The 14,613-nt window shown below is 36.9% G+C and overlaps 2 protein-coding genes and 1 long non-coding RNA gene across 5 annotated transcripts in view; all 3 read left to right on the plus strand.

The window, feature by feature from the left end:
- odam (odontogenic, ameloblast associated) overlaps positions 1 to 8,535 on the plus strand; it is a 130,137-nt gene extending 121,602 nt beyond the window's left edge. Inside the window, exons 1-10 of one of the 3 annotated variants that reach the window (XM_061059336.1) lie at positions 5,830 to 5,901; positions 6,007 to 6,078; positions 6,163 to 6,198; positions 6,304 to 6,351; positions 6,438 to 6,683; positions 6,794 to 6,850; positions 6,954 to 7,076; positions 7,802 to 7,831; positions 8,143 to 8,226; positions 8,351 to 8,535. In XM_061059336.1, coding sequence (XP_060915319.1) covers positions 6,019 to 6,078; positions 6,163 to 6,198; positions 6,304 to 6,351; positions 6,438 to 6,683; positions 6,794 to 6,850; positions 6,954 to 7,076; positions 7,802 to 7,831; positions 8,143 to 8,226; positions 8,351 to 8,386 — 720 coding nt within the window. In that variant the 5' untranslated portion in view covers positions 5,830 to 5,901; positions 6,007 to 6,018 and the 3' untranslated portion in view covers positions 8,387 to 8,535. Of the gene's footprint in view, positions 1 to 5,829; positions 5,902 to 6,006; positions 6,079 to 6,162; positions 6,199 to 6,303; positions 6,352 to 6,437; positions 6,684 to 6,793; positions 6,851 to 6,953; positions 7,077 to 7,798; positions 7,832 to 8,142; positions 8,227 to 8,350 lie in introns of those variants that run through there. The other 2 variants (XM_061059320.1, XM_061059329.1) reach the window with 2 other exon arrangements.
- On the plus strand, positions 1,318 to 3,409 carry LOC132954701 (uncharacterized). The gene is made up of 9 exons (XM_061027340.1): positions 1,318 to 1,446; positions 1,567 to 1,620; positions 1,746 to 1,760; positions 1,867 to 2,013; positions 2,651 to 2,725; positions 2,826 to 2,885; positions 2,998 to 3,057; positions 3,129 to 3,179; positions 3,276 to 3,409. The coding sequence occupies exons 1-9, from the start codon at positions 1,351 to 1,353 to the stop codon at positions 3,360 to 3,362; spliced, it is 645 nt and encodes a 214-aa protein (XP_060883323.1). The 5' UTR covers positions 1,318 to 1,350; the 3' UTR covers positions 3,363 to 3,409.
- A 5,247-nt stretch (positions 8,536 to 13,782) lies between the features above and the next one.
- On the plus strand, positions 13,783 to 14,387 carry LOC132954709 (uncharacterized). The gene is made up of 4 exons (XR_009665841.1): positions 13,783 to 13,860; positions 13,942 to 14,015; positions 14,133 to 14,216; positions 14,358 to 14,387. It is a non-coding gene; the product is annotated as an uncharacterized LOC132954709 (long non-coding RNA).
- The last annotated feature ends 226 nt before the right edge of the window (positions 14,388 to 14,613 follow it).

The following is a 14,613-nucleotide window of genomic DNA, read 5'->3' on the forward strand; positions in this document are numbered from 1 at the left end:
AAATAATGATCAATAAATGACTGAAACGAACTGGTGAATCTTTGTTGAGTCTTTATTCCAGCAAAATAATACATGTGATGCTAAAAATAAGTGCCAAACACTGTACAACAACAACAACTTACATCATGGGTGCGGCTTCCTGATGGTTATTTTTTTATAGACTGCTACAAATTTGCACAAACATCTATTTACAGTACACTTTGTGTTACATGGTGACGTAGGTCTCTAAGTATGAAACAAAATGCTAAACACATTACTCACAACATTACTGTATTCATGGCGTTAGAGTTTGTTATTGACAAGACCTGACAAAAAGCAAAATATCCATAAACTAGCCCATCAGACAGATAGAAAAAAATATGTATTATTTCAATTGAAAATATTTAAGCATTAAACTGAAAACAGGAGAATATGTTGCTTAATTTAAACCGGATGACGCTGTGTAATTACTATAAAGCTTCAGACCAGACTACCACAGAGGGTGTTTACCTGGTCTGCTGTAGGCTGCACAGTCAGCAGCAGAAAAAAAAGCCTCAGTCTGACAACATACCCAGCGAGTCACACTGAGAATGAATGTAAAAGCTCTTAACATGTAGAGATTACAAGATCATGAGGCCTTAAAAACAAATATCTGTATCTATCTCATGGGAAATCTGAGCTTTTCTTACTTTTTACAAATTAAAAGGAAGTCTGACATGTTTCTATTCATCACTAATTAGGTTTGAGGGCAGTTATTTCAAGGCTGCAGGTGTAATTCAAAGTCTGCTTTAGACCAATTTAAAGTCTTTGCAAGTTATAGTTAGGCATCCAGACATGACAGAGGTTAGTATTTTAACGTTGCATTATCAGACAGGAGCAGGAAACCTAAAATCTTCACTTCTAGACATAAAATAAACACAAATCATTCTCACTTTACTGTTTGTCCTAGAGTCACAAAAACAGTGTTGTACACACGGAGCTGCTTGCAAGGTTCATGTTCAACTCACTTTAAGCATTCACACATGATCTCCATGAAATCACTTAATTATGATGTAACATGTTTGCCTCCTTTAACCAAAACCCGCAACATTTGACATGGTTCGTGCAGGTTTATTTGGCCAAAAGTTTCCTGAAAATTCCAGCAAATCCTCCCATGGACCCAGAGACCCTGAGTCACGCTGTTATTGTCTGTGGTCACTCAGCTGTATGGAGAACAATGCCCACTGGTCGTATAGGGTCAAGCATCTGGCTGAGTTGCATTTCTTTACATCTTGTAGAAAAAGAAGATGTCATATCACAAGTTCCCATGACACACAGGTGACAAATATAGTTCATGAACACACCAGTGCTCTCCTCTCTAATTGGCTCATAATGACCATAGGTACTGATAAAAGGTGTTTTAACTTCAGACGGCAACTACAGTCCTTCTATGAAGCTGAAATTCAAGCAACAAAGAAAAAGAACAAGGTATGTAGTGTGCAATTTGTCACATTTTAATTTGGACACGGCAAGTGAGAAATACAGTAAATCACGTAAGTAGTTATAGTGATTCTGAGGAGAAAACTGTGTCTATTTTGGACTTTGCAGGTTTGCACGATGAAGCTTCTCCTCCTAATAATGTTTACAACAACCTTCTGCTTTGTGAGTATCTATCTATCTATCTATCTATCTATCTATCTATCTATCTATCCATCTATCTATCTATCTATCAATCAATCTTTATCTATCTTAGGTCATGTAACCTCTGATCTTTTTACTCATTGCAGGTCAATGCAGACAAGGTAAGAAATATTAACTAAAATAATGTACTGTAAGTGTGATTTATGCAATTATGCATTTAAGGTGTTTGATGGCTAAAGACAAACACTGTCGCCCTCCTTCACACAGTCACACAGGATGCTGGCAGCTATCATGGCAGGTATGAATGGAGGAATGGCAAATGGAGTGATACCTGTCAGGGTGGCTGGGGGCCTGAACCCCTCTGTGGTAGCTGTTGGTGGGGCGGGTTTAGTTGGGCAGACGCAGTTTGTTCAGGTCAGTCTGCCGGAGTCGATGTCATCTTTCTTACCTCAGTTCATCAGGGAAAGAAAAGTAAACAAAAGAATAATCAGGAAGTATCACATTTAAGAAAAAGTGATTTTTTTAGTTGTGTATGTGCTTAACTAATTGTAGTCTTTAGACATGTGTTTGTTTGTTTGTTTGTTGTATCTCTGTTTCATGCCTTACTTGGCCCACCCCTTTACCCAAACTATTAAAAGAAAACTTTATTATTTAGCTTCAATGTACAAAAAAATATGCATTCTTTAAAAAAACAAACATATTTGAACTTACATATTGCTTAAACCCTTGTGGTAAATCTATCACAAACACAACATTGTGACAAAAAGAGTGCAGATAATAAACAAAATATACTTTGCAGAACTGTGTCAACTACACCACAAGGTGGCGCTCTCCTGTAGTGTGACTTCATATCTTCTAATGTCCTCATCATTGACAGAAAGAAAAATACTTTGAATGACTTCATTGAGAGCTTAGCGAGTCTAACTCAGATTGCTTTTATACAACTATGTGAAAAAATATATATCTGATATTTTATACACACAATATAACAGTCATACCTAACTTGAATGACCAGATATGAAAATACAAACACTCCATATCTCTCTACAAGATTGTTCCAGGTGTCCCTGCTTACGCTGCTCCTGCTCCTGTTTCTAATGTGTACACTGTCCCTGCAGTCAATACGGTAAGTTGTACTCGTGCTGTTGTTGTCATGTCATTTTAACAGAATTTCTGGTTTCATAGCGCCACTAAAAAACATTGATTTCCCTTTTCTGTAGCTGCAGTTTCCATTCATGGGAGTTCCTCAAACACGACCAATGAATCCTCCTCAGCAGCCTCTGATGGTATCCCTCTACTCTTAAGCTGATTATTAGTTCACAACAAACTTGTATAACAGGAATCATGCTGATTGTAGATACTGATCGAGAAAGCTTTCTTCTTGACGTCTTTGTTTAGGGGGTTACAGGAGGTGTCTTACAGCAGCAGCTTCAGCCTGATCCATTCAGAAGATTCAAGGTGAGACTTGTAACTAAATTTACTATACACGAAACACCACCCTGGTTAATTATTGTCCTTTGACTTTCCAGCGTCAGGTTATGAATCAAGCAAACACCTTTGAGACCACAGTGGATACTCAGGTAGGATTGTGTGGAGGAAGAGGCTAAAATGACGAACAACATCAAACTGTCTGATACACGTGAGTTCATTCACTCATTTTTCCCTTTTCATTTCAGATTCCAGCTCCCACTGAAACAACAAAACCAACTCCCTGCAAGGAAAAAGTTCATCTTGAAGAAGACATTGTTGAAGACAGTTTTTAATCAAACTTGAAAACTTAACTTACTTGATAATAAAACTTTGAAAAAACTTGAATGGTTTTGTCATTACTGTTTTTTTAGTGTTTAAAATGAATAAATCTGTTAAAATAACAATGATGGATGTACTGCACGGTATCAAGTTTTGTGTAACCATCTGATTTTATGAATGAGAAAATGTTAACCAAACTGTCAAAGCACAGTGGATCTCTGCTGCCATCTAAAGGTAAATGAGTATAAAATACCAGAACATGAAACCAGAGTGTTTTACAAAGATCACAGTGGAAGAGGCTACATGAAAAAAAATCCTTGACAGATAATCAAAGCTAAAAAAAAAAAAGAGAGTATCTTCTGGGTTTCACTTATTACAGTTTAAGCAGAATATTTAAAAGGTGAGGAATCAGGGTCCAGTTCATCAAAATGAATTAATTCAAGACTAGAAATACACAATTGTATGATACAAATGATGACCTAATCTAGCTGGATTAATCCCTGGACTTTCAAGGCAACATTGTATTGGATCAACTTGATGCAAATATGCTACGAGCTAGAGTGTGTAAAAAATAAGAAGAAATATGTTTATTCAAAGGCGCAACCCCCCCCCCCCCCCCCTTCAATTTAAAACAATAAAAAGAAAAACCGTTTAATCCAAATCACAAAATATATTTTCTGCTAGGATCAGGGTGTCCATCGAAAGGGCCAATCCTACTCTAATTACTTCTCAATGGCACTGAACCATTTTAAAACGGCTGTTTCAGCAGCATGGGCTTAATCGTCTGAAAGCTATGGCAAGAGGTTTAGTCATTAAATAGATGGACTGGATATTCACTAGAGATATCTCTTATTCAATTTTCCCGAGTCAAAATGAACAATTCACATATCCAAAATGACATTCTTTCTATAACAATTGTCTTTACAGATAGCCAAAGCGTCATTCTCCCTAAAATAAATAACATCTGACTGTATGCTATTCATGTACAGCTGTTAATTTCAGATTTCTACAACACAATACTCCAAATCAAGAATGATAAGAAAATCTGCTACAGGATTCTTCCTAGGACAAAGTCTAATTTCAGATATCTATAACCAAGCTTTTACTAACTGGGTTATAGTTTAACTTTCAGATATTAAACATGAAACATTTGTATAATATCTGTAATGTAATTCTGAATATTCTTAAATTATAACTATGACTAGTGACACTAGGATTGTAGGCATCTGAAAAGGGAGTCTTCCCTCGAAGGACCCTCAGCTGTAGATATCTTGATCGTACATTGTGGATTGAACTTGTTCATACCTGGAATTGAAACATAATAAACATGAATGGCAAAAGTGACTGTGAAAATTGCCCTAGAAGAAGTGATGCTGTGGATATCTAAATTTACAATTATGGATTTTAAGTTTATTGTGAAAATCTTTAATTACAATTCTTACTACCAAGAGTACAGTTTTGACTATAAGAAATGTTATTATGGATAACTAAAATATTTTAGTGACAGGAGGGTGTTTAAATGTTAAAACGGCTTGCCATAGACACCCCAGGCAGGGGTGACAGATATATGAAATACTTAGTCAGTCTGTTCTCTGATGGTCTTTTTTGCTTTTGTAGGTCATAGAAACATTAGTATTAATGCGGTTTGTTTCATAACCAGTTAAGGATTCCACATAGAGGTTTTTGTAAGTCACACTTTCATGCTACAGCAACTCAGATTATCTGCTGCAAAAACTTTCGTTTTAAATACATGGTCAAATTTAAGCTCACGTTTAATTTAAATTTGAATCTTAAAAAAATATCAAACTAAGCACATAAATCCTACAGATATAAACAGTGCAGTTTGCATTTAATAAGAAATTGCAGTAAAGTATATTCTCTAATAAAGTTCTCTCGGCCACAGAAATACAAAACACACAACTGGCAGTTTTTTTTTTCTGTACCCACAACATGAAAACCAGCTCAGTCAACTTTTAATGCCCATGATTTGCCAATTATATACCAACATCAGTCAGCATATCATGAACAAACTTGTGACAAATGTCTGATTCTAAACCTGCAGCTCTTGTTTTTCTATGTTTTTTCTCATGACAAACCAGAAATCCATCATCCTTAATGTCTGTAATTACACCCTTCAAACTCTTCAACAGCACATACATTTTATTTCAGACAACATATCAGGGGAAAATGATCTGCACAGGTCCATCAAATAAGTAGTTACTGAATTGTAGCATCTAAAAGGCCCTAAACGATCTATGAAATCATTAAGTAAATACAACTTTAAATTCAGTTTCATCTGAGGTTTGTTAACAACCTGGCGAAGACTGTGTCACTGTGTTTAGAGACATGACTGACATGTAATTACACACTTACCTGTGCGGTGTTGTAAGAGTCTGAGTCTGTTGCCATGAGAAATGTCCGCCACATCGACCGCACGTTGTCTGGATGGGCCGGCGGGGGACTACAACAGCTCACACGGGGAGAATTTAAAAAGGGACATGGACGAAGTGTGGAAGCAGGCACTCACAATCTGCAAGCGGGACCAGAGAAACGGTGAGACCACTCTGCATTGTTACAGCAACATGTATCATAGGATTTATGTAGTGAAAGTTTGTTTATCTGAGAAGTGTTTCAAACGTGTCTCGTATTTTTTGACAGACTTTCGACATCATGAAGCCCCAGACTGCCCTTCTGTTGGTCTGTTTCTTCAGGACAAGCTTTGCTCTCCCAGTAAGCTACATCTCTGTCTTACTACATTTCTCATATCGTCTAAACGAGAACAGAGAATCTCATTTTTAATGTTTTTATTTACAGGTGCAGATTGGAATTATTGCAAGCAACAGCAATGAGGTAAGTATAGCTGCTTAAACATTTATTTTGGTTGTTTTTAAAGTTAATATTCCTTGTAATGTAGGAACAATCCTCCTAAGTTTTATGCACATGTTTTGTGTCTAGATTCTGAGACTCAATGGATTAACTCTAGCCGCTCTTGGACAAGCACAGGTAGTGCATGTTTACCTGCACCTCCATTAAATACACTTCTTTTTCAGGTTGATAAAATACATGTTAACTCCATCCTTCTTCTCCAGGGGTCTTCAATATTGCCACAGTTTGTTCTGCAGCAGCAGCCTGAGGTGCTGCTCACTCCACAAGTGCTGAACCTGAACCCTCAAATGGCCGGTCCCTTCGGTCCCCAGGGGCCTCAGCTGTTCTTCCCCTCTCAGGGCAACCAGCTCACACCTGTGATCATGCCCAACGGACAGATAGAGCAGGGCGGAGTCCCACAGGACCCCAACGCTCCTAACATCCCCCAGCAGGCCCAAAACCCTGTTCAGGTAGGAACAGATAGCAGCCTGGAGATACAGTGATTAGTGTTGCTCTGTGTTAGTACTTTAGCTGCTGCCTCACATTCATAGAGTTTTATCATGTTTTCAATGTCTTTTAGATGTTTCCATCTTTCCAGTACCCATCTTATGGATTTCCTCAGTACCCCAGACAGCAGGTAAGAAGTAAAACATATTGACCTGTGCACAAAGCTCGCTGTCTTAATTCAACTGCTCACTCCTAATTTGAAAAAACAACAACAACAACTCTTTTATCAAAAGGGATTCCCGTACTTTGTGAATCCTTACGCCTATCCCCAGCTGAGGAACACTGCAATGCAGCAGCCTAACAACCCTCAGCAAACCCTGGAGAGAACCACACACAGACCACAGCTCCCTCTGCAGGTAAGAAGGAAGGATTGCACCAGGGGGCAAAAAAATGAAAATGATCAGATTTCTACATGGTTATTGATAAAATAGAAATTTAAGTTGTTCAGTTTTAATAAAAAAAAAAAAATGAAAGGCTGACTGAAGATTAGTTGGAAATCACAATATAAAAAAAACAAACTTTTCTCTACCACTTTAGAATAAGGTTTGGGAGTGATGCAGCAGACTGTGACATCTATGACACGACTTAATGATAATAACATAGCTGCAGAGGTTGAGTCATGTGCAGCAGCTGTGATGTAGTGTCTACTGTCGGCCATATGGACCGCAGGGTCTGTCTGGATTATAGTGGTCAGTCACATTTATCTGTTTTATATGTTTTAAGTGACAAAAATATCTGCACTCTACAATGAAACCTAAACACTTTAGTGCTCCCATTAGGAAAAGTACCAGTACTTAAACAATGACTTCACTTGTAGTTCTTATGAGTAAAAGATGTTTTTTTCTTGATTACGTAGGCTACATATGTGATTATTCGTTTGCTTTAATGTTTAATTGTTTATTGACTCAATCTTAATTTCATATTCTGTTAATGGGTTTTCTGTGTTATAAAATATGTTGAATTTTAAGGGATTTATTACTAATTTAAAAACATCAGTATTCAGTAATATCTACCTCAATACTATAATAATTAACTATAATACTAAATTATTTTAAATATCATATCTTCTCGTTTTTAGCAGGCTTCCCAGCCGAAGGTGCAAACAGAAAGAGTGAGTACACGACATCATTCCAACATCACTTTTATTTATTTTTTTACTGCAAACTGTAGCTATTGCCATCAATCCATCATGTGGAATTTAAATCTTACAGCCCTGCTCTTTTTCATTTTACATCTGTCTTTTGCTCTTTTTTGTTGCTGTTTTTATCCGTTAATCTGTTTTATTATTACTCTTTTGCACTTTGAATAGCCTGAGTGTATGAGGTGTGCTTTACAAATAAAACCGTCTCGCTGTTAAAGCAAGCACGGAGAAAAGTGAGCACCATTAATGTCTCCTCTCTGTGTGCTTTCTGACTTCATCAGACATGGCCACTGGGGACTCAGAAGGAGTCGACTACAGTTCCTCCTGATCCTCGTGGTGACACCTCTGGCCCTGGAGTTGATGAGGTGTGACTTTATTCAATGACTCGAAACCTTTATTCAGTCATGTCACAGTAGTACTGCAGTTTCAGTGTGGAAGACTTCTTTTCAAATATTCCATCACCTGATTTGTTTTTATCGTTCTCTTCAGGGTCACTCCAACTTCCCCTTCCTGTTTGAGCCCTGAAGTCATCTCAGCAATACCAAGCTGACAGATATTTCTCGTTCATTGTTTTGCTAAATGTTCTGATACATCCCATTCTGCCTATTTTGATTTGTTTGTGCACTGAAAATGTCTGGCTTCTTTCTCATCATGTCGAATAAACAACTTTGACAAAGTTATTTGTTGAAGTATTTTATTGTGGTACACATTAAGTATGTTCTTAACAGGAAAGGGCCAAATTCTACGACTGATTTCCAAAGATCTACCACAGGAAAGACAACCACTACATCTTTATTGATTCGTTTGGTGATCAAACTTGGAGGTGTTGGTTTCTTCCTGAAAGAATGTGAGAAAAGGTTGTCAGCAGCAGTCAGAAAAGTGTTATTTATGTCACCAAAATAAATGACACCATTAGCTTCCTCACCTTTGAAAGTTGTTAGTCAACTTATATTTGATTTTCTTGCTTTTCTTTCCTCTGTTTCTGTTGGAAAATAAGAACGTGGGTCCAATTAAACACAAATGCAGTCTTCGAAATGCTCCTCAAGTGCTAAATCGATATGTTATTAAAGCTGAGTCTAAATTAAGTGCATCTATTCAAATCAAATCTAAAAAGGGGCTATGACTCAATAACCGATGTAACAATAAAAAGATCTGGGCAAATGTTTCATAAGAGAAAGTACAAAGAGCAAGAATTCAACATTGCCATGCCGTCTTTGTAAATAAGAATTTGTTCTTAATGACCTGCCTGTAATAAAATAAAATAAAAAAACATGTTACAGGAATCTCATAGAAAACAAACTTAAGATCTGTCTGTACTTACAGGCTTCAGAACACCATACTCAACGGACACTTTGCTCTTTAAACAGAAAAGAAAGTGTAAATTATTGAAGTTGGACTTTTTTTTTTTTTTTTTTTTACAAATATATAAGAATATAACACAATTAATAGACATTGTCTTTATCCTGCATTGAGCAAGGAGATTACCGGCTCTGCTGCGTTGTAGACGAGCTTCACAAATTGCTTCAATTTAGGTGACGAAGAAAAAAACAAAACAAACATAAATTACAATCCACTCTAACAATCAAATCTTAGAATATCTGCAAACCACACAAATGAAGCAATAGCAGGAAATCATTTATAAAAAAACATATTTGAGTGAAAGTCAAGTTTGCCAGACAGTATAGGATTTACCCAATCCATCGGAGGTCGGCCCCTTCCTCTCTGTCAAAGAAACAACAAATCAGACTTACTGTTTGAATACGCTTTCATTTTCTGCTGTCATTGCTACATACAGTCTCTGTTTTCCGTTTTTTTCCGAAAAAACACGTTTCTGAGTTGGACAATGCACATAGCACAATGCACTGCTCAAGTCAGAAACACAACTCGGAAACTCGGGAAAGATTTAGGTGCTTGACTTGCCGACTTCACGTCATATACGTCATTACTTGGGGGGCCAAATATGTTTGTTTAATTTTAAAATACTTTTTATTAATTCATGTATTGCACATAAACTTTTTGCTTCAATATGACTTGTAACAGAGACATTCCACACATCTTCTTCGTAGCGTCCATGGTGTTTTTTTGTTGTGGTTACAACATTCTGACTTTCTGAATTGAAATCAGGTGAACTGACTCTTAAAGTGGGACCATCCAAGGAGCACATGAATGCAGTCTCTGTGTTTCTTCCCTTCTGTGTCATACGTCTTCCTACCGTGTTCGTACGTCATCTGTTCTGCTCCTTGTGGCTCTCTGAGATTTGTTTTTCCATTTTTGTGGATTTTTATGTTGGACTAGAAAGAGTAAGCTTTAGTTTTTGCTTTAAAAAATATATATATATTTAGTTTAGTCTGCACTTGCGTCCTCTTCTTTGTTTTTTTTTTCCACTATGTGACAATACCTTGTGATGGCATGCCCCCTACCCAGTACTCTGATTCTTCTTCTTGTTATACTAATCGTGTTTAATGTCAAATTTCCATCACCTACCTTCTTCCCAGGAAACATGTTGTCGCCCTGCAACATTTTTACACAGGATCAGTGGGTTCCTATCACTTATCATTTCACTGAATTCATTGCCACATGAATGAAACCTTTTCTTGATAAAGGTTAAATCAACTACAACATGTCAAGTGTTTAATGTTAAATTTCCATCACCTACCTTCTTCCCCAGAAATATGTTCTCCCCCTGCAACATTTTCACACAGAGGATCAGTGGGATCCATTCATTTCATAAGCAGGTGTAATTTGCTTTATTACAAAGGTTGAATCAATGAAATCATATTTTTTTTTACCTCCTGCAGGTTCACAGCGGAGCCACTCTGTGGATGAAAGACACATTTTGAAATTATCTGCTTTGTTTTGTCGCAAAAAGCTTTTTTAAAAACATAAAACATACGATGGTTTGTCATCTCTTATCCATGATCTTACCTGAACTGTCACATTGTCAACCTGAAAAGTAAATAAAGATAAATATATGTGTAAAAATACAGTTTTGTCTAATTTGTCTAGTAAATTTAAAGTGTTTCATATTTGAAATTAGAGATGTAAGAATGCCCACCTTGAACGAGGTGACCCACTCCTACAGAAGAAAGCAGTAATTGTGTTTATTTTACTTTAACGTTGAAAATAATGAAACAGTCTAAGAGTGCGTCAAATTTTGAAGAGCAGATATCAAACAGTGCTTCAGGATAAAAGGATTAAAGTGTTGGCTTCTTATATATAAATGAAAATTTACAAAAAAAGTAAAATAAAGTGATTTACCAGCCTGCCAAACGGACCCTTGAAGCCTCCAGGCCTGCCATGCTGGAAAGAAGCCTGTGAGAAGCACAGAATTACTGCTCAGCTCAGAAAATGACTGACCCATAACATATGAGGTGACGCTAGATTTAAGTCTGGATATGTTGTAGCATGCCTTAATGTCCATAATCTATTATTGTGATCCGAAGCAAATGTTAAAGACAAATAAACATTCTGGGAAGTTCTCCAAATATCCCTTTATCATCATGGCTTTTAAACAGTAATTATGCTAATCACTACAAATGTACAGTGTGTTGCCTTTATTTACTTTAGTCTTTACATTTTTTATACTGACTTAAATACTTGTAGCTGAACCTAAGGGTAAACTACGCTTCAGCTCGTGTTTTGCCGTGAGTGGAGCGTGATGAAGTGTTTGATTGACTTGCTTTATTTTTCTCTTTTTGTCAGGTTATATAAATATATTCTCCACAGTGATCCCGATTACTAACCAGCACAGTCCAGAAACCCCAGGCTACACTGAATAAGAAGGCATAACATTTTTTACTCTACATGACATTTTCTGAACAATAAATCGGAGCAGAAGCAGTGGGAAAAGGTATTCTAGCCTCCTAAAACCCTTTTCAGTCAGTTCCTTGCTATGTATATATTTTTAAATACCTACACAATCATCTTTGTTTCCTCTCTTTCCTCTCCCTCTTCTCTTCAGTTGTGTGACTCTGAATGCTCCTATATCACGGCTTTGTTATAATATAAGTTTCAACTTAAGTATACGTATAAACTTGATCATCACTATATATGAACTGTGCAGATACTTACTGACTCCTGACTGTATATCAGCCCTTAATTTGCTATTTCCAGGTTATGATTAACCATCATACTTGACCATCTTGACTCCTTTCTTTCTCTTAATTCTGTTTTCTTTGTAATTGACCAAATATTAGGCTACTTTATTTCCATGTACATTTCCCCTGAGCATGAAAAAATAACCTACACCAAGACAATATGACAACAATTAAATGTTTAATTAAATGTATTGTGTGAATATGGTTTTAATGAAAAAAGGTTATTAGTCTGCTTATTGTGAGATAACTCAATGTGACAGCAAGACATTCAAATAGTTTCAACTTATCATTTTGTATTCATCATAAAATATTAAAAGTGAATGCTTTTGGAAAACTACGGTGTTGAAAACTTTTAATAAAAGCACATGTTTTATTTTAAACATGAATTATTCCTTTAATAAAAGCTAGCTTACTAAAAGGCAAAAAAAGAACTGATTGTACCTGACCTTTGACCCTCATTAAGGTCAGGAATGTAACTACCCAAACACTCAGTGTCAGATGATAAGACTCACTCATTATCTGTAACTATAGTTTTATAATAATCAATGAATAACTATAGTACTAATCATATTTACTGTTACTGCGGCTGATTCAGGAAAGTCTCCACTTGTCCACTGGTAATCTTCAGGGACTCCAGTCACCACCTGCTCACATTCAAGGAAATTCAATGAAAAAAAAAGGAGACAGAAATCTGAACCAAAAGAGGACAAATGCAGCGTCAGACTTGTGATTCTGTTCATGTCTGCACCCCTCCATACCTCGATTCCATCTGCAGGAGGAAACCCTTCATCCTGCTCAGGATCAAAGAAATCTGACTGAAAAAAATCAAAAATAGTAGAAATATATTTTTTTACATGTTCAAAAAAAATCCCTCATGAGTTGTTTTATCTTTTTCTTTTTTTAGCACACATTTCACCATAGGAAGAAAAAGCCTTTACCTGGGCAGCGACTGCTGACAAAAGTAAAGCGGCTACACACAAGAGCTTCATGTTTTCTGAAGATTCTGGAGGAGAAAATAAACGTCATTATAATGATTGATGAAACTTAAAAAAAATTAAGCACAATAAATATTTGGCTTAAAACAGATCAGAGCATTTCAAATTGTGAGTCATGTAACGCACCTTCATTCAGCTGCTGTGCTGTGTTTGTATGCGTGTGCCCCATCGATACTTATAACAACCGTCTGATATTGAGACACACCACTGGTTTCTCAAAATGAATCAGGCAAGCTTAATTCTTTGTGAAACAGCAATTACTTCACACATTGTTTGCTAATGTTTTCCAATCAACTCTCATCCCTTTTCCTAACAACAGCAATGATGCAACGATAACTAAGACTTTAATGCAGCACTATGAAACCTCTTAAGACCTTTTCAAAGAAGGGACTAGCTATACATTTTGGTAGGAAAGGCACAATGTCGGAATATATTTCCCAAAACTAAAGAGGGCAAACGGATGCAAATGCAAGCTTAATCGGGTGCCTGCAATCTGCTTAAGTCACTAAATCACTTGATGTGTCATCAAAAGACCAGATATTCCCATGTTTGTCATCTGTTTTCTGATTTTACTGACTGTAAATAACAACAGCTTGAAACATTGTTTTCAGACTTCAATCGAGTTGATATTCTTTCAGAATACTATGGTATGTTGTTTCCGGTAGAAGCTGTTAACAAATTGCTACATATAAGTTGGTCAAGGTGGGGTTTTAGTCTCTAATCACTACAGCCCCACCTTTGTAAGGAGGTGGAAGATTTCCCAATAATTTCCCAATCGTGCTGTTTGCTTCTGAGGTGACATCCGCTCCTGCAGCTGTATAAAAGAAAGCTCCACATTCAGAGCAACACTACAACAACCTCTTTGATCATCATCGAGACAATCTGCTCAAGTTGTGAAGATTTGAAGGTAACTATCAGAATGTTTTTGTTTCAGTGTTTTCTGGGGGAGAGGGGGAATTTTGAGCAAATATTCATGTTTTTCTTTCAGGTGTAATCACTGTAACCATGCTGAAGGTCGTGTTTCTTCTTGGATGCCTCCTGAGCCTCGCTCTGGCTCATCCTGTAAGTGTGACAATCTCATGTAATAATGTACAAAACAAGTTTCTAGTATATTTATACCACTACTATTATTGAAATGGAAAAATACAGGAAATATCTAATGTGGTGGATTTTCCCCAGGACATGGAGCGCAGACGTGTTGCTAGGTCTGACTCTAGCTCTGACTCTAACTCTGGCTCTAACTCTGGCTCTAACTCAAATGAGGTGAGTGCCCTTTCTAAGTTCCACAATTTTAAGTATTCAGCGCATTTGAAAGTCAGTAACTGTTCAGTTCCTAAGAATCTGCTCTGCCCAACATGAGACAATTTAAATGTTTCTAACTTTCTTGTGGGCTTCATTACCCAGGCTACTACTACCACCACAACTGCCTCGCTGCAACAGTTGTTGCAGAGACTTTTAAATTTACTCCAACAAACCACTACTACTACAACTGCAGCACCTACTACAACTGCAGCTCCAATGAATACTACAGTGGCTGCTACTACTGCTGCTCCTGTCACTACCGGTTCCTAAACCTTAACAAGTGATCAACAAGCAGTTCAGTTTAGTATCAGTTTGTCATGGCTGTAACTTAACAACCATCATTCCATTCATGTTGAAT

The sequence above is a fragment of the Labrus mixtus genome, chromosome 2 (genome assembly GCF_963584025.1).
Source record: "Labrus mixtus chromosome 2, fLabMix1.1, whole genome shotgun sequence".
Classification (NCBI taxonomy): domain Eukaryota; kingdom Metazoa; phylum Chordata; class Actinopteri; order Labriformes; family Labridae; genus Labrus; species Labrus mixtus.

Excerpts from the sequence above, each read along its gene's own strand:
- LOC132954701 (XM_061027340.1), top strand. The coding sequence starts at position 1,351 with ATGACCATAGGTACTGATAAAAGGTGTTTTAACTTCAGACGGCAACTA. Across the intron at positions 2,014-2,650 it reads GGCAGACGCAGTTTGTTCAG|ATTGTTCCAGGTGTCCCTGC; the intron begins GTCAGTCTGCCG and ends TCTCTCTACAAG. Across the intron at positions 2,726-2,825 it reads CTGTCCCTGCAGTCAATACG|TTTCCATTCATGGGAGTTCC; the intron begins GTAAGTTGTACT and ends CTGTAGCTGCAG.